We start from the raw sequence: 22,729 nt of genomic DNA, 5'->3' as shown, positions 1-22,729 counted from the left end.
CAGTGAGCCCAGGATTGGGTGGTAGAGAGGAATGTGATCGGCCATATTCCACGTCTTCCTCCTTTCAACCCTCGTCGTCACCAAAGCTCAGCTTGATCTTCTTGGCCTTCTTCTTGATCTTCGGCACAGCGGCCGTTTTCCCACCGCCACTTCCCTCGCCCTCTTTCTGCACTTTCGCTCTACCCAGGACTCCGTCTCCGTCCGCATCTGCATCAGCATCCGCATCCCCGCCAACGACCCTCCCGGCCTTCCTCTTCTTCCCGCCCCCAATCGCAGCAATCTTCTCGGCATCCTTAGCCCGCCCAGCACCGCCCCCACCCCCACCACCCTCGCCTCCGCCCTCCCGTCCTCCATCCCCACCCCCTCCGCCAGCCCCGCCGGGCCCATCACCGTCCCCACCCCCACCTTCCGCCTCCTCCTCCTCCTCCTCCTCCCTAACCGTCCCATCCCGCGCAACGCTCACGCCCCCGACGACATTCCCGCCCTCGTCCACGACCAGGGGCGCGTCGTCGTCCCCATCCTCGCCGCCGAGGTCGAGGCGGCGCGGCGCGGCGGGGCGGCGGCGCGCGGCGAGCATCGGGTCCGGGCCGTCGTGCGAGTCCGAGTAGGCGCCGCCCGCCTGGCCGCGCATGCGGGCCAGGAAGGGCGGGAGGGTGGTGTCGTAGCTTAGGTTCTTGGGGGTGATTTTCGGGGCCATTGGGGGCTTGTGTTCTGGGCTGGGGGCCGGGGGCACTGGTGATCGGTGGGGGAGGGGTGGGTATGCAGGCAGGCAGGTAGGTAGGCGGAGTTGGGGAGGTTTGGAAGAGAAAATTCCCGCCGAATTGCGAAGGTGCCGTGTTTTGGAGTGATATACAGGTAGGTTGTTTGTTTTCTTGCTCAGCTGTTTCCCCTAGAGCTCTCTAGGAGGTGTAACGGAGCTCAAAAAAAATGTTAGAGAATGGCTCGCCGCCCATGGGAAGCTTGGGCCAACAGATGGTGCCAAGACACAATCTAGCTTGCACCACCGGCTCCCGATCTCGTGTAACTGCGGTGTCTTGAGCCTCATATATGCCCATAGTTCTGGGGAATTTAAGCACCACGTGATTAGTGGCTGGCCTTGTTCGCATCGTGTCGCCCTGCATCGATGCCATTCCCGTTGTCACTTCCCGCACCGCCGTCCGCGGCCCGAAGCAAGAGTTGCTCCTGACTTTGCATCTTCTCCCGCTCCACATCTTCACTGCTGCCACCTCCGGTTTCCACATCCGGGATCCCGGAAGCTGCTGCCGTCCTGTCTGCCTTCCATCGCCGCTTCATCACGAGAATTTGTTCCCTTTTTTCGATTTGATATACGCGTCAATTTCACTATTGAGCATTGTCTGAGGGGAACAATTTGGGTTCATTTTTCTACTTGTTGCTATGCGTACATATCCAAGACTAACTTTCATTACAGATCCGGCCGATATGGCCTGAACGTCCGACATGATGATCTCAATGATCCTAACGTAGTTTCCATCAAAAAGCGTAGAATTCCGAGAGAAGAACACGGCATAATGGCGTTCTCTGCGCATCGACTCGGGCCTCGCCCTCGTCTTCCCTCCAGCAAGTGCCCGGATGAGCCTGCCAGAAGGTGCACAGATGCAGCCTCCACGCAATTTGGAAGTGTTCTGGAGGCGACCGCTTACCTGCCGTTTTGCTGGCAGCGATCTCTCGAACCCCTTTCGTCCCGCCTCCGTTGGCGGCGCCGACGTTGCCGGACACCTTTGGAGGTGGTGGAGTTCGCCTCCAGCATCTGGCCCCTTGTCGCCGCTTCCGCATAATTCGGGCGGCCCGGTGATCCGGTACCGATGCGGTTCGGCAGACGTGAGGAGCGCTCGGGATTTGGTTCCTGCATTCGGTTTAGAGACCGATTTTGCGCATCTTTTTTTTCCCTTGTTCGGGAAATGGCAAGCATCCTTACACTTGGCAGGGGAGGGAAGTCCTCCTCATCAGACTCACCATCGTCGACATGCCCGGCCTTCTCGGCCACCAGGTTCCTCCACTCCGCCTCGCTCCTCACAACATGAGAAACGAAGAATCTCCTCCCGTCCCAGTTGAACTCGCACTGGAAGTTTCGCGACCGGTACATGCGTTTAGCCTTCCTCATCCTCGACTTGAGCAGTTTTCCTAGGGGGTAGGATAATGGGAATGCCTGGGCCTCGAAGGTGACATCCCCGCCGTGGATGTTGGTGACCGAGTAGATGTCGAGCTGGTCGCCCTGGAGCTTCAGTCCCTGGACCTGGAAGCAGCCGCCTAGCACAGCACCGACGAAGTTCTCGTATGGGATCTCGACCGGTTCGTGTTCGGGTTGTGACGAGTGCCGCTTCCTCGTCTTGCTTTGGGCTCGTTGATTCCCGTGTTCGGCAGACATAACTGGTGCGTTCTAACCAACGACCAGTGTAGACGTCAGCAGGCTCTGATGAAACACATCTGGGTCCGGACACGTACAATGGGAGACTGCTCCCGTATGCGGTGCATGAAGCGAACGGTCCTGGGCTACTTGAAGACTATCAAGTCTCGGTTAAGCCCCATCCCATAATGGCTTAGCAGCAGCAGCCAGCCTAGACAAGGCGATGAAGGCTTTGGCTTGGGACTTGTGATGGTTGTAGGACAGCCATGTCCCAACTCCAGGACGATTCTTTTAGTTTGCCATGGGAACAGCCTTGGTTATATACACGCCTACCACCACCGCCTGGCCTACGACTTGGAAACTGCAGGATCAGGAGCAGGCGATGTATGTTGCCTTGACATGGCGAAGCCCCAGGAGACCTTTGCATGAGTCATCGATTCGGAATTGGGAACATTAACCGTTTGGAAGTTGGGACCAGGCTGCTCTATCGGATGATGGTGTGGTGAGATCGGAGTTAAGTTCCATCGGATGGGGAGCGACGGGGCAACTGAGGCCCATTCTTTTAATGGCCTCAAAACCCTCCCAACGTTGAACCAATTTCTTGTGCGTTTCATTTGTCTACTTCAGCTGCGCAATACTGCTTCTCTCCTGAGCGAGATCCTACGGAGCCCAAAATTGGCCTCACTTTCTCATGTGGCAGGCCGGGACGAGCGACCTGCCTACTTTTGGAGCGGTCGGTGTGCTGATTGGTTGACAAAATGGGCCTCAGATGGTCAGGTCGCCGACCATCGATCACTGAGGCCAGTTTCTGCCGAAATTGAGGCCCAATACAATATTAAGGTTTAAACTTGCGGCCCTTGCGGCGCGAAAGGATATGCTGTACGACGATCAAAACTGGCCTCAAATCCGCGGAATCCCGCGAGTGCCATTGCCATACATCCACCCATGGTTTTTCCTTCTTGGAGTTCGATGATGATGCGCTTCATATCCATGTCAAGGTATTTCAGCCCTTCTTTCTCAAGATTCCTGAAGACGTCTGGTCTTCCCATAAATATGTGCGAGAAGCCTTTACTACGGGCGAACTCATCAATTGGTCTTACGGCGGCCTCCAGCTTTTCAATCCCCCACCTGCACTTCTCCAAACACTGGACAGATATCCACATATATATCGGTACCTACCGACCTATTCCCATCATCGGCCCATTCAACCTCGAGTGGAGACCAACCCAATCGGCAACCCCGCCGCCGGCCCCACGACCCACATCACGTGATGCGAGCCTACACCATTCCTCGACCGAGAGTGCCTTGTCTTCCCGCATTCGTACCATTCACAGGCTGGTCGATTACCATCGGACACAACGATCAACATTGCGTTGCCAATCGGAAACGAGCCCGACCCCCAAGCGAACCTTTCTCGATCCGATGGTCCGTCCCGTCCCCCAATTGATCAGCCAAGCGGGCTCGGTCTCCGTCCCCCCTGCTCCGGCCTCCAACCTCCGGCTTCACTAGCGGCAGCCGGTGGAGGTGCGACAAGTGTCGTACGAGACTCGCTGCCAACCTCGTCTCGCATCCGTTTGGGATAAATAGTTGCAAGGTGGACATGGCAGAAATGCCCGAGCATTGCTCCCGAGGCGAGGCGCCTGGCGGAATACAAGGCCGTTCAGCATTGCCACTTCTCGCTCGTTCTGGCTGTCCGGCAGTCAGCCGACGACCTCAACATAATATGCCAAGGATCCCGGAGACAGCGGGCCGAGATATTTCAATTCCGGCCCGATTCCGTCCATCACAGGCGCAGTCAAGCCCCGCCTTGCGGACAGTTCTTCTCGCTTGATAACACCAGCAGCACTAACTCTGGAGCAGAACTGCGCAAGGGTCTCGCGGGCGTGATGGTTCATTCTCCGCCCCACCGTGACCCTGCGTTTTGAGGTATATCTCTGGACCTCATGAGTGTTGAGCTGCAAGTGGTGGCTCAGGTGAGTAACGCCGGTCGAATCTCAATATCCCGTCAAATCTGTCAGTGGCATCTCTCACACCATGTTTCCTTTCCTTTCTCAATGTTTCTCTGTTCTCTTCTCTTTGCATAAGCTGCACGTATTTTTGCTGCACATCCTTTTCTCCTTTTGGCGAACATCACTTCATTGTCTTGGTGTTATGTTAGGTATGATTATTTACAGCTCCCTCCATATTCGCGCCACAAGCGGCACCATGAGGGCATCCAGACCACTGTGACCATGAGGGGAAACCATGATGATCCACCGTGGGAAATAGAGACAGGCGGCCTAACACAAGCGAAGAGATGTTACTTTTTACTTTTTTTTTCCTTTCCGAAAACGAGTGACAGCGCCTAACACGCGCGGGGGTGGTGTTGGACATTTTTGCAAGCGAGCCGCAGCATCCAACCTCGGCGAAGAGGGGGCAGGGGTTTGAGAACGAGTGACGCTTCCCAGCGAAAGCAAGGCAGCAGGTACAGGGGATATGGGGAGAGGTCAGAGGAGGAAGAGGTCAGAGGGGAGAGATGTCAGGGGGGAGGGATGGCGACAATGAGCGGCACTGCTCGTTCGCAGCGAGATTTTCGGCCACGGAAGGGCCCTAGCGGCCACCACGGGCGGGGCGGCCGACCCGCTGCCGGCCGCAATCGGCAATGTGCGCCGTGTGCGCCCCCACCTCGGTCTGCTGCTCACCGCATTGGCAGACGAAATGGGCCTGCTGAGCGTCCCGGAGTCCGCGGCGGAGCTTGCACGAATTGAGGTGCCGAATGTAGTTTGACTTGCGGGAGCAGCGGTGTCCGCATCGGCACTGGTACCCCTTGTCGCCGTGAACCTCCCTCATGTGGCGCTCTCGGGACCTGACGCCTCTAACGTGGACCGAGCAGACATCACAGACGAATTCCTGGAGGCTGGGCGGTCTGTGTGGCTTGCGTGTTAGCGTGACGAAGTCTCAGTGGTGAGATTGGAAACGGAAATACTTGCCGTTGGCGCCGGGGGACATTCCCTTCAATGGAAGCGGCGATGGCAACTGGGCCCGTGTATTGGGGTATCTCGCCGTCGGGGCTGGACCCATGGGTGAGGGCCGGCGTGGGTGAGTGACCGAAGGCGTCGATCTCCGAGAGGCTGTGGCTGAGTTGCTCGTCAAAAGAAGACGAGCCATCGGTGACAGCAACTGGCAGCCATGGGTTGATCCCGAACACGCGGTTGCTGGCTCGGTTCGAGATATTGTAGTCTACAAACCAGACGGAGGAATCATACCAGTCACGTGGAGTCGCAAAAGCTGGAGGTGTGGCAGGCGACTGGTCGGTATGATTAAAATCGAAGCTGAGGGGGTAGTCCGATAGTGGTGATAGGTCAAGCGTTCCGTACTGGGAGACACCCAGCCCCTGGTGATTGATCCCTGCCGGAAAGCCCCGTACCAAAGCAGCTGACTCATCGTCGGAGCGCTGCTGCTTTGCCATGGTGGGCTTTCAACGAAGGATTATGCGGGCTATGGTTTCTCCGTTTTCCGGCAAGTGTGGATTTACATCCAATAAAATTCGAGTATTTTGGTTTGGTGGGTCCTCAAAAAAGGCTCCTGTTGGTTGGATGACTCAGCGGTCAGTGAATGCGCAACCCCACGTACCCCACCTAGAGCCTTACACGTAGAGGCACTGAGAGTGGCCGCTTGGGCCGGAATCTCAATTCAACAAACAAAGGTGACGGCGAGATGGGCTTGGCCGACAAAGGTGTTGGTTCCTGCCGAAGAGAACCAACAGAGAATGAAGACGGGGTTGGAGGTGGTAAGGTTCGGCATAGGGGTGAAAGAGGAATGAAGGGGGAAAGGGACAACTTATTGTTCTTTTGTTCTTCAAGCCTCACCGTTTGAGGCCACTTAGGTGAGGCCCCTTTTCACATCTCTGATAGGGCCCTTCTTCAAAGGCACACCGGCGCCCAATGCCTGGACAGGTGTGTCTCCTCGCTGGAGGGGGGCAGTACAGAGGCACCTTGCGGGCCACACCCACCTGAAAAGCTGCTGCTGGCGGCGTGTCTCAGGCGACCTTCACCGTCCCTAACCCCACCACTCGACATCCTTCAGCAGAGGCAACGAGATAGTTGGATGATGGTGCTAATGATTCTACAAACCCCCGAAGTAATCGTTGGAAAAATGATCAATAATCGACAGCCTCCTCTCTCCAAGACCGTGCCGCCGCCGAGGTCGGTCCGGCTGATGAGACGGACAGGCCTCCTTGCCAGACGCTCATAATCTGGCCCTTCGCCCGAAATTATCGTCAATACGTCATAACGCGGCAGCATCTCCTACCAAGCCTTGGTCTCCGCTACCATTAGTAGGTAGGGAGTAATTACCTCAAGGGGGGCCACACGTGGCTAGTAATCATGCCTCACGTTTCCGCTTGATCCAGGAGAATTGACACGATCTCATTGGCTCAGTCAGAGGGAGACGACGCCACAGCCAACCGTCTCTCGGCCGATGTGCCACTCACACCGTCACCGAAATATACATGTCAGATAATAAGGAATGTAAGGAATGTGAGGAATCGGATGCCATCTGCGTATCGGCAAGGATAGCAGGGGCGGCAGGCTAAGACGCAATGGGCACGTCGTGATTTTTTGGCCGGGCTCGACGCTCCAGAACCTTGAACGTATGCACCGCCGCTGTCACGTGGTATCTATGAAGGATCCACAAATCCACAAATCCACAACAACAATTAGTAAACGGCCAGACGGCCCAAAGATAGAACCAATCAAGCTTTTTTCACCATTTTTCCCTGACAATCGCAGTGCGCACCCATCTTGGGGGGGCGGGGGGCGGGGGGTGGGCAGTAAGCACTAATTTGTAATTCGACAGGTAATCATGTTGCACGTGGCGCTGGACACTCGATACCCCGGATTTGCGGTGTTTCGATGGATGTGCAATCAGGAGGGAAGTTCCATTGCAGTCAGGAAGAAGTTGACTCGGAACGAACTTTAATTGGAAGGAGGTTTAGCTATGGAGATGCTGTCCTTCGATCAGCCTGCTGCTTTCATCAAGCAAATCACCTACCTGTTCTCTCTGCAAGCCACACATTACTCGGCTGGGGCGTCAGGCTCCACGGCCATATTCGCCGACTGTCGAAGCGGGCAGCGACTCCGGCGCTGTTGCCCCAAGTTCGTCGAAATGCGAGTAATAACGTTCCCTAGAGATTCTCCGTCTCCCCTTGGATTGCGCTCGTCACCGCCACCAAGGAGTCACATTCATGCACCGTCTACCCAATCACATCGCGCCCGCCCTCAGCTCCGGCTTGGCTGGGTTGAGCCCGCCCAATGACCCAGCACAAAGCCCGAGGCCGGCCGGCGAACTCAATGACGTTGCATAGTTGGAAGCCGCGTTTGCCGGCTGGCTTGGCACTACGGGTGAGCACATGCCGCCGTGCTCGTGTCCGGATCATAATACGACTGGAGCAGGCCGACACACAGGGGCCGCAGTTCCACTTCGACGGTGGTGCCGATGCCGGTGCCGATGCCGATGCGGTCGACGAGAGGCACGGTGCATTTGATGTGCTCTGCCGGGTGCGTTGTCGCGAAGAGGCCAAGGTCATCGTCACTTCGAACAGGCTGTCGAAGATCTGTTGACAGCAGCAAGCTCGGCAAATATGGGCGCAATAGTTGACCTTGTAGAACACGACGCAACGATGGTATCGCAGGGCTTATTAGTACCAGGCGCGGTGTTGGTCGTAACTTAGTTCAATTCTGCCACCAGCCATGACGAACTGTGGCTAGCTGGCAATGTTCCGCATTTCGCCTAGTTGGACGGCCCAAGTAGCTTGGAATGGATGGTAGGTGGCATGAAAGACTCAGCATGGCTATGGGTCGAATCCATTCGCTCGAATATCACTGCTATTCCGTGAGCGAACGATGTTTCGAGGCTGTGGCTTCCTCCTCTCCGTCCCTGATCTCCATTTCTTTTTGTAGGCGCCAAGGCTAGGGAAAGTCGGGTGCGGGTTACTGTACGCAGTAGCCTGGGTTAGGCCAGGTACCTACAGTAGTGTGTGTGTCAAACGGAAGAATTTTGCGATTCCCTCACCAGTCAAAAGAGGGGGCGTCCTATGCGTTCGAATTCTAGACCCACTGATTGGCAGGAGAACAGTCAATGGATTGGCTACCTCTTCTTGTGGCTAACCACCTAGGTACCTTACGCAAGTACCCAGGCTACCAGGTACCCAAGATAAGTTTTTAGCCACAGTTGACTCGGTCTCCTTAATCGGTCGGGCCCAGGCCCGGTTGATGCGAGACAGCACGTAATCGCAATCTCTCCTAACAATTCTTCAACGCCAAAATCCCTTCCTCCCGAAACAACCATCTGATCTTGACAGATAGGGACTGCAATTGACCGCATCGCATCCCGCATTGCTTACGTTTCCCAACCCTCGGAGTCAGGACGGGCCCTGCTTCGATGCCGGCATAGCAGAGTTTAACGACTGCATCATCGGACGCACCTCCCGCCATCCTAGCACCCCAACCAGGTCGCATCGCTCGCCACAGTTCCTGACGCGTGTCTTCCACTTCGTCGACTTCCACCATCAATCAAAAGGGGAATTCTATTTCCCTGCCGTTCGTTACTTCCATCTTGTTTTTGGATCTCGCGCCCACGAAGACCTTATAGACGCTGGGAGTTGGGAGTCTTCGTTCTTATCAACCTTCCTAATTTTCTCGTCCGACCCGCCCCCTTTCGATCGATTCGATTGCCATCAGGGAACAGCGACGGACGACCCCTCCCGCATCCACGATACCTTCGGACTTTCCGATACTCAGATACCGAGTGGAGCAATAGAGCTTCGCCCCATTTGATCGGTAGCCTACCGCAGCCAGCGTCGCCGAGACGGCGACCCTTGCGGCGAACTTCCCAGCCATGGACCTCATCCGTCGAGCCGGACGGCTCGTACCCTCGATGCCGCTACAACTACCCGTAATGGACGAAAAAGGCGGCCGGAAAACGCGCTCTGGCCTCCTAAAATCACGCCTTGCCTTCTTCCGTCGGCCTCTGAGATTAAGAGGCAACTCGAGCGTCTCTGTACCACTGGGCGTCGTCATATTATTCCCCTGCATCGTCGTCATCCTCATCTTGGTGCTCTTCGTCAGGCATCCTTCTTCCCCGGGAAGGATATTAATGCCAGCTGGTGCACCACCAGCCATCAGGTTCGTCGCCATTCCCCTTTCCCCCTTTTCTCCCCTTTCTCTGTCGTCCTTCCAAACCAGCACCGTCAATACACGAAGCGGGAAACTGACATCGGTTTGTAGGAAAATCAACGAGAAATACGACAAGGTATTCGTGACGGGATGTCTCGAACCTGACACAAGCAAGCCCCGTGCCAATGGTGTGTTCGTCGTCCTGGCGAGGAACAAGGAGTTGGATGGTGTCATACAGTCGATGAAGTCGATCGAACGCCACTTCAACCGATGGTATCACTACCCTTACGTCTTCCTCAATGATGGAGACTTCAACTCGACCTTCAAGGAGACTGTCGCGAACTACACCTCGTCGACCATTGAATTTGGCAAGGTCGGTCCCGACATGTGGGGTTACCCTGACTGGGTAGATGTCAAGGTCGCCAAAGAAGGCATTGCCAAGCAAGGTGATGCAGCCGTCATGTATGGCGGTCTGGAGAGTTACCATTCCATGTGCAGATTCTACTCGGGGTATGCTTTCCGTCCACTGCCATATCCTTCCCGCAAGTTCCACAATACTGATATTCTGCGGTAGCTTCTTCTACAAGCACCCCCTCCTTGCCAAGTACGAATGGTACTGGCGTCTCGAGCCCGAGGTCAAGTATTTCTGCGACCTCACCTAGTATGTTCCGTCTTCCGCTACACCTCGGGGCTTTGCGTGATACTGACCACAGCACAGTGACCCTTTCCAAAAAATGATAGAGGCCAACAAGACCTACGGCTTCACCATTGCCGTGAAGGAACTTCGCGAAACCGTCCCCAACATCTTCCGATATGCCTCCGCCTATAAGCGTCTCAACAACCTGACCTCGCAGGGCCTGTGGGAGATGTTTGTCGACCCGGTTGAACCAAAAGAGGCGCCCGAGTTGTCTGAGGATGACCCCAATTACAAGGCACCTTTGCCGGAGGAGGTGCTCCGTGCCGATCCCGGACGTAACAGTCCGCCAGAGGTCGATGCTGAGGCAATGGAAGGCGAGAAGTACAACATGTGCCATTTCTGGTCCAACTTCGAGATCGCCCGGCTCAGCTTCTTCAGAAGCAAAGAGTACCAGGACTTCTTTGACATGATGGACCGCAGTGGCGGATTCTGGATGGAACGGGTAAGCGGCCACCTGCTTGATAGTACCAAGCCCTTGAACCCTTGAAGCTGACCATTCGTCTTGCAGTGGGGTGACGCACCTATTCACTCTCTCGCCGCCGGAGCTCTCCTCGGTCCCCGCGATATCCACTACTTCCGCGACATCGGGTACCGACACACGACCATCCAGCATTGCCCAGCCAACGCCCCGTCCCGTCAGCTCCCCCGTGAGCCCTACCTGGAGAAGACAACTCTCGATGAACGCAAGCGACTCGAGGAGGACCGTTACTGGGACGAGTGGGACACACCCAAGGAGAACGGCGTCGGCTGCCGATGCCGCTGCGACACGGACATCGTCGACGTTGAAGGCAAGGACGGCAGTTGTCTGGCCGAGTGGGTCGATGTTGCCGGGGGATGGGCGAGCCCGTAAGCCCAGACCGCTCTGCCCACACTGCCCACACTGCCCAAGTGTACTCCCTGTGCCTTGTGGCCCTCGACGCCCACCGTTGTCCACCCAATGTTGTCGGCCACATATCTCTTGTCCACATAACGAGTCATGTCTCAAGCTGCGTTCTCGCCGCCACATTTTTGTCATACCCCCGCGCGATCCGCCGGCCGGGCGGCTTTCTGTATCATCGATGATCCATCCAGAGAGGGGGAGACATCTTGCATTGCTTTTTTGGTCTTGTTTGGGTCCCGGGCACTACTGGCTGTCTGTTTGTCCGCTTGTCTATTCATTTTGCTTCCGAGCCAGTTCATAACCTTTAATTATAGAAGAAACTGCCATAATCGTCTCTCCTCTCCCCCGCTCCCCTCGGGACTACTCCCGTCGGAGACCTCAGAATTGGCAGTGGGACAGCTATGCTACATGGTACGTCTTTTGGGCGAGAGGACAATGATTTTGTTTCCCCTTATAGAGAAAGAAGAGCAGGGGCATTTCACATGCAGGTTTTTGTCAAGGAGGAACTCTCCAAAGCTGCAACCGCCGAGTGCAGCAAACATAAAAGCGAAAAGGGGGCAGAAAGAAGGAAAAGAACTACCGAGGAGTTGGAGAGCCAGGAAGACCTCGGTTTCCTGAATATAAAGAATAGCTCTGCTTAGAGACCACCACATTGGGGTATATAATTGAATGCATTATTTGGATGGTTTGCCTTCGTGTCTAATCTACTATTTGGTGATCATTTTTGGCCTCCTGACTTGGGTGGCGCTCACAAAGGAAACATCTAGCCATTTCTTTCCCTCCCTAATTGCAACCCAGGCCCGCCACTCATAAAAACCGAGAAAAAACGGCGGATAAAACCCGACGCAGACCACCTCGTGTGTCGTAAAACTTTTTTATGTCATGTCATCCTTGGTTCTTCACCAAGTCGGATCCGCCAAGTCCGTCACCGCGCCGTGGCTGGCGTCGCTAACGAGCCGGGCGTACTTGGCGAGGACGCCGCGGAGCGGCACCGTCTTGGGGGCCGTCCACGCGGCGGCGCGGCGGGCGAGCTCGGCCTCGACATCCCCGGCGGCGCCGGGGACGGCGACCAGCTCGAGGCGCCTGTTGACGGCGTCGATGGTGACCGTGTCCCCGTCGCGGACGAGCGCGATGGGCCCCCCCGCGGCGGCCTCGGGGACGACGTGGCCGACGATGAAGCCGTGGCTGGCGCCGCTGTAGCGGCCGTCGGTGACGAGGGCGACGTTGGAGAGGCCCGCGCCGAGGATGGCGGCGCTGGCGCGGAGCTGCTCGGGCATGCCCGGCCCGCCGCGGGGGCCCTCGTAGCGGACGATCAGCACGAGGTTGCCGTCGGTCGCGCGGATCTCGCTGCGGGCCAGGGCGGCGTCGAGCGCGTGCTCCTTGTCGAAGACGCGCGCCGTGCCCGTGAAGCTGAGGCCCTCCTTGCCCGTGATCTTGGCCACGGCGCCGCCCGGCGCGAGGTTGCCGCGCAGGATGGTCAGGTGGCCCGTCGCCTTGATGGGGTCCGAGAGTGGCCGGATAATCTGCTGGCCCGGGTCCAGCGAGGGCCAGGACTCGACGTTCTGGGCGAGTGTCTTGCCCGTGACGGTTGGGATGGAGCCGTCGATGAGGCCGGCCGCGATGAGCATCTTGAGCACCGCGGGGGTGCCACCGATATCGTATAGGTCCTCCATGAAGTACTTACCGCTGGGGGCGAGGTCCGCGAGGAAGGGGATGCGGTTGCTGGTGCGCTGGATGTCGTCGAGGGTGAGGGGCACGTCGGCGGTGTTGGCCATGGCCAGGAAGTGGAGCACGCCGTTGGTGCTGCCGCCGAGGACCATGGTCAGCACGAGAGCGTTCTCGAACGCGGCGCGGGTGAGCAGGTCGCGGGGGCGTATGTCCTTCTCCATGGCCATGCGGATGGTCTCGGCGGCACGCTCGCACTCGCGGGCCTTCTCGGGAGACTCGGCCGGGTACGACGAGGATCCGGGGAGGGTCAGACCCATGGCCTCTATGGCCGTGGCCATCGTGTTGGCCGTATACATACCGCCACAGGCACCAGCGCCGGGGCACGAATGCTTCTCGATGTCCTCCATGACATCGGACGGGCTCGCCTCGGTGCCGTTGGGGTGCGGGCATTTGGCCTGGAGACGGCCGTAGATGTAGGCGCCTGACGCCTCGTAACAGGTGCTGATATTGATGTCTTTATCAAGCAGCTTGGAGTGGCCCTTCCGGATAGTCCCGCCGTAGATCATGAGGAAGGGTCGGTTGTGCCTAGCGGCGGCCATGACGACGCCTGGCATGTTCTTGTCGCAACCGGGGATGCTGATGTTGGCGTCGTGATGTTGAGCGCAGGTGACGGTCTCGATGCTGTCGGCGATGATCTCGCGCGTCTGTAGCGAGTATCGCATGCCTGTGTCACGCCAGAAACTGTAAGCAACTGGCCAGTCCCGCGAAAAGAGCAAGGGATCTCTTGCTCAGTGGTTGCACTCACCCTCGCCGCCCATCGTGATGGCATCCGAAACCCCAACGGTGTTGAACTGCCAAGCTAGCATTCCCTCCTTCTCCACAGCCCTCTTGACGATCTTGCCAAGGTCAAGGACTGCCAATTGTCAGTCCCCATGTCTTCACGTTTAATCAGCCCAGCCACAGGTGGTGATTCTCACGATGGGTGCTAAGAGGAGAGAGTTAGCATCACGGTCCGTCTGAGCTCAGTGTCCAGGCTAGGGTTCCTAGCGAGGATAGGACGGCACTTACTTGCACGGGTTGCCCTCCCACCATACAGTGGCAACGCCGACCTGGGGAGAGTTCTTCATCGTCTTCATGTCGGGAACACCGGCGGCAAAGAGCATAGCCTTGAAAGAGCGGTTTTAGTCAACCATATATATCCTTGGAGAGTCGTCGACATCCGGCCAGAGCTACCCTTGGGGTTTGACTTACTTGGGCGCCTGGAAAATCATGTCCCTTCGTGATAGAGTGCGACCATCGGTTTAGAGCACCACCGGGGGGGAGAGACTTCCATTGGATGTAGTCACCAGCCTTGGGCTCGTTCCTGGTGCCATTCTCGCTTTGGTCTTTGGGGCCACTGGACGCCCCTTCTCCGTGCGACGCCATGGCACTGATTGTGTTCTTGGGAGGGGATGACGGCGACCGGAGTGACGGTAGCCAAAAACGCAAGGTAAGACCCGGCACCGACACCGGTCCGAAGATAGTGGGGATTGGGAAGACCGGAAGAGGAAGAAGCGGGTGGGAGAGACGGATATGACCCGAATATGAAGCGAGTAATAGAGAGGGAGTGAAGGAAAGAGGAAGAGCTCTCTGCGCTCACCGACAGAAAGTTAATGGGGTTTAGTTAGGTACCTGGGTAGGTAAGGGGGGGGAGAATCGGGGAAGGTGGAGAGGTGGAGAGGTGAGATGTGGAGGTAGCTTAGGTTGGTAGGGACGGGAGCTGCGGAGCTACGGAGCCAGAGGCACGACAAGTATGAAAGAGAATCGAATAAATATGAGAATTGGAAGATTGAATATCTACTGTGTAGCTGACAATGAGGTGCTGAAAGCACCCCCTTAACTTGGCTAGGTCGCCTCGGCCAGAAATCCACCGTTTTATCGATCCATCAGTTGCGACCGCATACTCGTGAGCCGAAGACGGGTAAACCGAATGGTTTGGTCGATGACGCACGGATTTTACCTCTCAGATCGGCTTTCTCTCCGGTTCCCACTGTCTGTGTTAGGCCGGTCCCATAAGAAGATTTCACCACGGATCAATCAGAGATTTCACATTTGCAAGGAGTAAGCTAGTAAGCTAGGTAGGTCAGGAATGGGCGAATGGCCCCTCTCGACGGGCGCAGCACGCACTACTTGGGCCCCTGCATTGCCAGGCCCAAGGCCAGAATGAGAACTCCCCGTTTCACGATATCGGGTATGGGGGCGACAGAAAACACGGTAATCAACCCATTGGCTCTTTCGTTAGCATGGAGACACTCTCCTTGGGTTCCTTGGGTTAGGTACTGTTGCGTAAAGCTCTCAAGAAATGAACGATATGTGGGGAACCACGGGAACCCAATTCAACAATCATGGAAGCTGGACGAACCCCTCACCCCACCGCGGGGTCACGCGTGGGGATTGGAAATCAGCCCTCTTCCTATTGGTTGATTATTATCCGACCAAGGTACGGATGTACGAAGTTACCACCACCACAATGGAATCAAGGCCAATGTCAACAATCCTGGATCAATTCAGTTCGAAGCATGCAAATTCCCCATTTCGCCTATGGAAGTAAGCCCAGAGAGTTTCCGACTCTTAATCCAATACGTCATATCGTCTCGTCTCGTCTCGTCTCGTCTCATCTCGCCTCATCTCGTCCTGGGTATCGGCCTCGTTGCCTTGTGCCCTGCTACAAGCAACAAGTAAAATAAGGGGTCGAGGCGAAAAAGCTAGTGTACAAAGAATATGGGAACGCAAATCCCACATGATTCCATCCCATCCTTGCAAGAAAACCTCCCCCATGGAACGTTTGTTTGCCATCAGCAACACAGCTTCACAACCAACTCTCATGTCCCCGTAAAATCCCCCAAAAGAAACATCAACTATGTTCATTCATGTAACCGAACCACTGAAGGAAAAAAGGGGGGCCTAACATACTCGACGACGAAAGGAGGTAAGGCATGTACGTGCAATGTTACACTTCAAGGGTCATGACTCGTCGGTATATTGTGCCCCAATCGATCCCAGCACCAGGAAAACAAAAAGGAGGGAACAGGAATTGAACGAAAGAAAAGAACAGTGAAAGGAAACTGGTAAGCAAGCTCCCAGGACGGTATTGCCCGATGGAGGGAGAACGGAGGATATGTCAAGAAGGGGAAGACCCAAGACAATATTTCCAAACCAAAAGGGCAAAACAACAGAATGTCACTGGGGCGGAAAGCCAACAGCACCCCTCTTGCTCGTTTTCTCCCCTTTTTTTTCTTCCGTCACCTGCAAAAAGAAGCCTGAGACTCACTCTTTGCGCAAACATAACCGGCATACTTCAAACCGCAAGGCCGAAAGAGAAAGGAAAATGAAAGGTCAGAAGGAAAAAAAGAAATAATCGAGAGCCGGTGAGTGGTGAGAGAGTCTAGGCGCTAACAGCGCCGACCGTACACCTCTCCTCCAAGCGCCTGACCATTTCTCTCTCCCTGGGGCTCCGCGGGTTCGCGTCGATGCCAAGGATGGCACTGATGCGCGTCTTGTCCTGGCCCACGGCCTTGCCGCTGTACACCTGCTCGCCCGGGCTGCCTACCGGGGTGATTGGCGTCTGGCCTGCGAAGCTGCTCGGGTTGGATCCGCCGCCAACTGGGTTGCGCCACGCCTGCTCCAGAACGACCGGGTTTGCACCTCCGCCGTAGTCGGCGGCGATTGCAGCCCAGAAGCTAGCGCGGTGCGCCGTGTAGATGGCGTTGAGGCGGGCCATGTCAACGGGGTGGCTATGCATGTAGCTGGGACCGTGGGCGGAGAGACCAGCGCTGCTCGGCGGTGGCGGAAGGGGCGAGCAGTCCAACCGAAGGGTGCCGGGGAAGCGGGGCGGCGGGGCACCAGTCGATGTATGGGCTGAGTGCGGCGGCCCTGCGCTGGTAGGGGTCATAGCATTCCGGAAGGGTGCCGAGGCCATCAACGGGGCGCTATGGGGATGCGGCTCTGGTAGCGGAGTCGGGTAGCCATGGGCGGTGGGAGATCCGACAGCCGCAGCACCCGCGCTGGCAGGAGCTAGGGTCATCGACGCAGGTTTCGGCAAGATTGTCGGGAGTCTTGGAGAGGCGTTTGTCGATGTGGATGCTGACATGATGCCCGGAAGCTGGACACTGTTGGGAGACGTTGGCCCATACGAGCCAGCACTCCCCGGGGGTGAGGCGGAGCGCGAAAGAGTCCCTGGGTGCTCATGAATCGGAGACGGCATGGATGCAGGCAAGGTCGGAGAATGTCCTCCTGTTGAGGAGCCCGAAGACATCGAAGTCGTCCGCTTCCGCCGGTTGCTGCCATGGCTAAGCTGATGGTAGTGCAGACGGCAGGCAAGCTCTGTCTTCTTCAAGTGCGCGGCGATGTGCTTGTAGGGCATTTTCTGAAGCCGAGTCTGGAGGAGATATACTTCCTGGGACGGGGAAACACGGGTTAGCACTGCATTCGCTCGCGACACCAACGGGGTTGGCTTCTAAACCACAATGTAAAATCCCTCGACCATCCCCCGGTCAAGTTTCAACTCGGCAGCTCCAGCCAATTGGAATCGCAATTGTTTCTTCACGTACCTCGTCCTCACTCCAGGCTCGGCCACCACCCGTTGAAGCCGTCTTCCGGTTCTTCGAGACGCCGTACTCGTGCCTGTCCATAGCGTCGGAGGTCGGGATGTATCCGGCCGAGGTGTTCATCGGCGTAGTGGGAGACATGATGCTCTTCCTATTCCAATTACGTCCACTGATAAAAGATATTGACAATGGTTGTCAGGTCTGGCTAGCTGTCAGACCAGGCGGTGTGTCCCAAAGAATCGAAGGGTTGTAAGAACAAAAAAAGTATCGTCTGTATAAACAAGAATGGGCAGGGCTCGCTGCTTCAAGAATAGAAGTCGTCCGTTTCGGTTCCGCTTGACTGGTTGAAAAGGATAGCTAGTCGTATTGAAACGATCTAGAGCCGTAGAACACACGAAAGGAATCGACGATGAAGAGGGCTTTTCCGGAAAGTTTGAGAAAGTAAGTATAATAAACCAGATTATACCGTTCAAGATGAATGAGTAATGATTCTCCCCAAAAAGAGTGTAAGCAGCCAAGCTAGTTGGTCAAGTGAAAGAGTGGAAGTGTTGAGCTGCGAGAAGAGAAAAAAAAAGGAAGGGAACACACACGCAACAGCGTTGTGATAGCAAGAGCAAAGGATACTCTGGTGAGAACCTAGGTGAAGAAAGAAGATAAACAAGAAGGCAATCCGGAGGGAGGGGACGGGGTAGATAATAATGCATCGCTTAATGCTTTAGGAACTCCATGATATAACTGCATGATGGAACAAAGGCACATCCACTCAGATGGACCGGGATCAGGGAGCAAGCATTGAGGTACGCCGCAGGCACTGTATCCCTGTTACAGGGCCCCCCGCGGAGAAGAAGCGACTTCAGGTATGGTGGAGGGGGAGGAGGAGGGGGTGGAGTGTTGACAGGGTAGTGTAAGAGTTGTGGCAAGATGGGAAAGCATAAGGTTGGCCTGATATGCCCGTAGCCAGTTGGGGTGGGCGACAACCAGAACGGGCTCCACGAACCCAGGGGCCCCAGTCAGACCCATGTTGATTCGAGTCCCGAGTTCGGAAAACGGCCGTGCGCGAATTGGATCTGGGTGGAGGCCATTCCCAGTCCCATGTCCAGGCAGTATCCAGGGCTAAGGCGTCCTGGGTCGAGGCGACTCTGAAAGGCGGGTCACCCTAAGACAGGGCCATGCCAAGGTGGGTTTCGCTATTGCCTACCTAGCCAACTGCAAGTCATGCTGATGGACTGCGTGCTGGTCTAATCTAATAAGCGTATGTAGCAGGAAATTGGTGCATAGCGCGTAGATAATTCCATGGATTGGTGCATCTGGGGCCGAGGCCATCACGAGGCGCCCGGGCAAGAGACGGCGACCCCAAAAGCCGAGAGGTAATTGTTCCAGGGACACCCCGGCCTTGTCTGTTCCATTTGGCGTCATTCATTTTGACAACGAACGTGCAGCTCGTTTCTCGGGTTGCGGCAACGGTTGCAGTGTGTTGGATTCGAGGCGAAGCGGGAGCGACTTGGGGAGTACATCTGGCTTGCTTCAACGGGCAGTTTGTGAAATCAGACTGATGTGTGGAGACTGCAGAATCAGTCGCTGTGCTGGCGTCCCTGATCTTCTGACGCATGTCACGGCGAGGTAGGTGGTAGTCTCTAGTTGTATGCTCAGGGTGTCTGACAGCTGTTGTTGTCGTTCTTGCCCCCATGTCATGTGTGGTGGGAGGTCAGGGCGGCCCCGATGGCAGCACCCTGATTGGCCGGGCTCGAAACAAGCGAGGGTCCTCCAGGGGCCACCCCCGTTTCTGTTGCAGAGCCCCAACGCCCGCAACCCAGAGAACTTGGGCAGGTACGTACCGTGTGCCTGCGCTCGTTGAAAGTTGAAACAGCATCCTGTGTTTTTCGCTCCCTGTTGAGACTAACCTGCATACTCTCTCTCCTTGGGTTAGGTAGGGAGGAAACAGCACAGTAGTGAATATGCTTCCCCCAACTTCATCCACCCACTAGCAATGATTCCATAGGCAATTGGGTTGGCTCCCTACCTACCTAGGTATGTATTTACTCTCTGCATCCATTTTGCATGGCAAGTAATTAGCTGCCCACAGGGGTCTCGTCTTCGGCAATCTGCTTAACTCTCTAAACGCTTTCTTTATCCGATCCGGTGCTGGACCCAGAGCCCTTGAAACTCGCTAAATTGCGGGTGCAATCTTAGGGGAGTATCAGCCCTTGCCCGTTTCGGCGGCTGCCCACCCCTGTTGCTGCCTCAGCAAGCGGGCGCTAAGACTTCCCCAGAGGCAGGAGCGAGCAAGGTCTTCGCCGACCATACTTTTGTCCAGCCATCCAGTGCAACTGTTCCATTCAGTGCGCAACATGACATCGACAGCGGACGGAGCACCTAATATTTACAGTAGCCAAGGCCCCTGAAGACACGGATGCTGAAAGAAACGAGGAAACAACTCTGCCATCTGCATGCAACTGCAGGCATAACCTTGGACAATTTTGTTTCTTGTTTCCTCGTTGCTCTCCTCTGTCTTCTCCACGATGGTCGATGCTCCTTAAACGCCGCCGAATTCGCCTCGTTTTACCAGACACAAAGTTCGTGCCAAAGATAGTGCCTAGCCGCGACGGAGATGGCCACTTGAATGATGACCCAAACACGGTTCAACCAAACACGGTTCGTGAAGCAACTGGGGAGGCGACGGTCCTCTTGGTACACTGGTGGGCAAACGACCAAACAGCGATCCCAAACCACGAATCCTCTCGCCGCCCTCTCGTGACTTCGTCCCGTCTCGTCTCGTCCCTTCTACAGGAGCCGCGCATCAGTGGAGACCTATATGGGCCACACAAAACCTCACCGCGGTTTCGACCTGTTTGGTATTTCTCGAGCATCGCAAGACATCTTGGCCACTTGTCCTTGCTTCAAAAGGACTGACCCCGATATGTTAGTTAATGCAACGCGGCTACGGCTCGCGTCTTGGCTGGCCTGTGTCAAGACTTGATGCTCAAAACATTTCTATTCGTGGAGCTCTCCGTTCAAGTTGCTCATGGTCATCAAGTTCCCCCTCCCCGCCGCAGCCTCCAACGGATCTTGGTCTGACTGACACTGACAGGCATGGGAAGCAAACGACATCAGATCGGGTTAAGCCACTTTGTCGTTGGCCTATTCTCTTTGTCCAGTCCTTTCTTCCAAGTGAGCGTTTGTTCCTCGCCTTATCTTGGCGTTTTCCTTGAATGCGACCACCGATGTCTTCTCGGTTTCCCTTACTGATCCTGGACGATGCGTCTCAACAATGCACACACACACAGACAGACACACACACACCTCTTGGCACTACTATGTACTTAACCCTAGTGGGAGAACGGCACATCCCTGCTTCTGGAAGTGTTGGGCCATCATGACATGATCGCAGGATTGCCGTTGCTGATCTGCGCTCGGAAGACCAGATGGCCGAGACATTCACCCCGTACACTCTCACCAAATCCTCACCATGGCCTGTCACCTTGGCCTGTCTGGACTAGCCGGAGACACAGATCAATCTGCTTTGTCGCCCAAAGTCCCCGGAATCAGGCACGCAAATCTGCTTGCTCGTGTTGTTCTGTCAATCGTCCCCCGCCCGGATCGCCCAGATGAAGAAGCAAAACCTGGAATTTTGGTCTAATAGCTAGTCCAGGGGTTCGCTTCGCCTCCAGTTCCCTCTCGCGCATCTGTTCTACCTGATCGTCCAAATCCACGCGGCAGGCTGTTGTGATCCTTTCTTTTCTTTTCCATTTCTCTCCCGTCCAAGGTTGAGGCGATAAACAGATATCCTGGTTGGCATGCTTTACTATCCTAGGCCAGCGCTAGTAATCAACGTCAAGCTCCCCGCCCACGCTCGGAGCTGGGGACAATGATCGCCGAAATGCTAGCATCCTTGCGAAGTTGTAGGTTCGGCTTGACTGGTCTCCGATGTACGTCGTAGAAAAGGGTAAGAAGATCGGAGCAAGGGTCAAGGGATGGAACTGGGAAGAAGGTGGAGCGATTTCATGGCGGACATGGCACATGCATATTAGCGCAATGCCTCCGCTAGGATAGCTAATGCAGGGCAAGATAAAGAGTGCTCGTGTCATTGCTTTACTGCTGCGTCGCACTGGATCAGCGGCGGAAGGGAAGGGCGCGGATAGCTACCTGCTTAAGTACGTACGTGCAAAGACACGTGGATGACAGACGGCAGGCCGCACTTGGGATGCAACTCAGCAGTGTCCAAAACGAAAACTGCTCAGTGACCGGGAACAGGATGGCTTGGCAGGTTCGTCCCGACCCAGCGCAGGCCATAGAATGGAACGGAAGCTTTCTGACAGTGCTGATTGATGGGACGAAAAGCCAGCCCCCAATCATTCTCCAACAACCACGGACACCTGTCAATGCGGCTCGCATAGTGGTTCATTGCACGACCCTCGCCCCTCATCAATCCACTTGCTATCTATTGTACTGAATTGCAGCGAGGGCGACGCTGTTGGCTTTTCAGAGTCTCCTTTGTTTCGGCTCGAGGACATCTTATTATGAATGGTATTGTTTGGTTTGTCATGGCAACTGTCAAACAAGGGCGGCCGTGTACGTGAATCGCCGGTGAGCCCCATATGAGGCTCAAGTGGAAAACCTGGGAAGGAGCCCGACCGCAAGGGTTTAGATCGGCTCTCCGTTGAATCTGATCAACGGAACACGGTACTTCCTTGGTTACATTGCGCGTTACTTCGTTCAGGGTCCGGGGTGCCACATCTCGTCCGCCCCGCCGCCCCGCCGCCCCACTCTTGATAGAGCCGCGATTCTCAAACGCGTGCCGTGAAGAGCGAAGACAAGTCTGCGACCCAGTTGGTTTCAGAGCCATCAGTCCAAGAATCAGTCCCCAGCATGGGTATGGATGAGCGTGTTCGTTCGAGGCTCTCGTCGTCAATTCTGCAACGAATTATGGGTTCTTGCCCTTCCGTTTTCCTCTCTTACTGTCTGCTGTGCTGCCTATTTGACATCGTAGATGTTGCCGGCGATGATAACCTCATAAGGTGGGCGAGAGAGCGACTCAATAAGTTATCGACCATAGCTCCGTCGAATTGTCATCAGACATCGGACGATCCGCGGAGATTGGCAACTCGTGGACCTTCCATTTTCTATTTCTCCTGCCTCCGACCCAAAGCTAACGAACGATGAGACGAAGAATAGCCCGAGACAAATAACTCAGGATCAGGAACATTATCGTCCGAAGGAGTTGTTCATGCATTTCGACCCGTCAAAGCGGTCCTCTGCTCTTGGCTGCGTTGTCTGGCTTCTGTTTCGCCTTGTATCGCAGCTTCTCATTGGCCTCCTGGTTCCCTTCGATTTCCATCCATCTACGTGTTGTGATGCCGTGATTCCCGCTCGAGTCGTCTC

The 22,729-nt window shown here is 55.8% G+C and overlaps 6 protein-coding genes across 6 annotated transcripts; 1 reads left to right on the top strand and 5 right to left on the bottom strand.

Annotated features, from left to right (window-relative positions):
• Positions 1-64: 64 nt before the first annotated feature.
• QBC33DRAFT_561837 (uncharacterized protein) lies at positions 65-697 on the bottom strand (the record flags this gene model as incomplete). The annotated part of the gene is made up of 1 exon (XM_060430163.1): positions 65-697. The coding sequence occupies one exon, from the start codon at positions 695-697 to the stop codon at positions 65-67; it is 633 nt and encodes a 210-aa protein (XP_060280659.1).
• Positions 698-1,347: 650 nt separating this feature from the next.
• On the bottom strand, positions 1,348-2,500 carry QBC33DRAFT_199839 (uncharacterized protein). The gene has a single exon (XM_060422573.1). It carries the CDS (start codon positions 2,384-2,386, stop codon positions 1,658-1,660), a length of 729 nt encoding a protein of 242 aa, XP_060280658.1. The 5' UTR covers positions 2,387-2,500; the 3' UTR covers positions 1,348-1,657.
• A 2,346-nt stretch (positions 2,501-4,846) lies between these two features.
• Positions 4,847-6,247, bottom strand: QBC33DRAFT_199773 (uncharacterized protein). Its single transcript, XM_060422572.1, has 4 exons — positions 6,185-6,247; positions 5,611-5,929; positions 5,335-5,481; positions 4,847-5,270 (listed from the first exon to the last, which is right to left on the bottom strand). Exons 2-4 carry the CDS (start codon positions 5,811-5,813, stop codon positions 4,955-4,957), a joined length of 666 nt encoding a protein of 221 aa, XP_060280657.1. The 5' UTR covers positions 5,814-5,929; positions 6,185-6,247; the 3' UTR covers positions 4,847-4,954.
• Positions 6,248-9,077: 2,830 nt separating this feature from the next.
• Positions 9,078-11,282, top strand: QBC33DRAFT_199674 (putative alpha mannosyltransferase). Its single transcript, XM_060422571.1, has 5 exons — positions 9,078-9,528; positions 9,631-10,029; positions 10,094-10,180; positions 10,238-10,658; positions 10,725-11,282. Exons 1-5 carry the CDS (start codon positions 9,242-9,244, stop codon positions 11,064-11,066), a joined length of 1,536 nt encoding a protein of 511 aa, XP_060280656.1. The 5' UTR covers positions 9,078-9,241; the 3' UTR covers positions 11,067-11,282.
• Positions 11,283-11,995: 713 nt separating this feature from the next.
• QBC33DRAFT_517722 (dihydroxy-acid/6-phosphogluconate dehydratase) lies at positions 11,996-14,189 on the bottom strand (the record flags this gene model as incomplete). Its single annotated transcript, XM_060426202.1, has 5 exons — positions 11,996-13,488; positions 13,570-13,677; positions 13,742-13,749; positions 13,833-13,930; positions 14,016-14,189. The coding sequence occupies 5 exons, from the start codon at positions 14,187-14,189 to the stop codon at positions 11,996-11,998; spliced, it is 1,881 nt and encodes a 626-aa protein (XP_060280655.1).
• A 1,999-nt stretch (positions 14,190-16,188) lies between these two features.
• On the bottom strand, positions 16,189-17,473 carry QBC33DRAFT_457270 (uncharacterized protein; the record flags this gene model as incomplete). The annotated part of the gene is made up of 2 exons (XM_060424850.1): positions 16,189-17,199; positions 17,354-17,473. 2 exons carry the CDS (start codon positions 17,471-17,473, stop codon positions 16,189-16,191), a joined length of 1,131 nt encoding a protein of 376 aa, XP_060280654.1.
• Between the last annotated feature and the right edge of the window lie 5,256 nt (positions 17,474-22,729).

Source organism: Phialemonium atrogriseum (genome assembly GCF_030411735.1).
Source record: "Phialemonium atrogriseum strain 8032-3 unplaced genomic scaffold QBC33scaffold_24, whole genome shotgun sequence".
Lineage (NCBI taxonomy): Eukaryota > Fungi > Ascomycota > Sordariomycetes > Cephalothecales > Cephalothecaceae > Phialemonium > Phialemonium atrogriseum.
This window is presented reverse-complemented; position numbering and strand designations above follow the sequence as displayed.

Coding starts and splice junctions, on each gene's coding strand:
- QBC33DRAFT_199839 (XM_060422573.1), bottom strand. CDS start 2,386: ATGTCTGCCGAACACGGGAATCAACGAGCCCAAAGCAAGACGAGGAAG.
- QBC33DRAFT_199773 (XM_060422572.1), bottom strand. CDS start 5,813: ATGGCAAAGCAGCAGCGCTCCGACGATGAGTCAGCTGCTTTGGTACGG. Junction 5,482..5,610: donor TTTGCGACTCCACGTGACTG/GTATGATTCCTC, acceptor CGAGCAACTCAG/CCACAGCCTCTCGGAGATCG. Junction 5,271..5,334: donor AATGTCCCCCGGCGCCAACG/GCAAGTATTTCC, acceptor CAAGCCACACAG/ACCGCCCAGCCTCCAGGAAT.
- QBC33DRAFT_199674 (XM_060422571.1), top strand. CDS start 9,242: ATGGACCTCATCCGTCGAGCCGGACGGCTCGTACCCTCGATGCCGCTA. Junction 9,529..9,630: donor GGTGCACCACCAGCCATCAG/GTTCGTCGCCAT, acceptor ATCGGTTTGTAG/GAAAATCAACGAGAAATACG. Junction 10,659..10,724: donor GCGGATTCTGGATGGAACGG/GTAAGCGGCCAC, acceptor TTCGTCTTGCAG/TGGGGTGACGCACCTATTCA.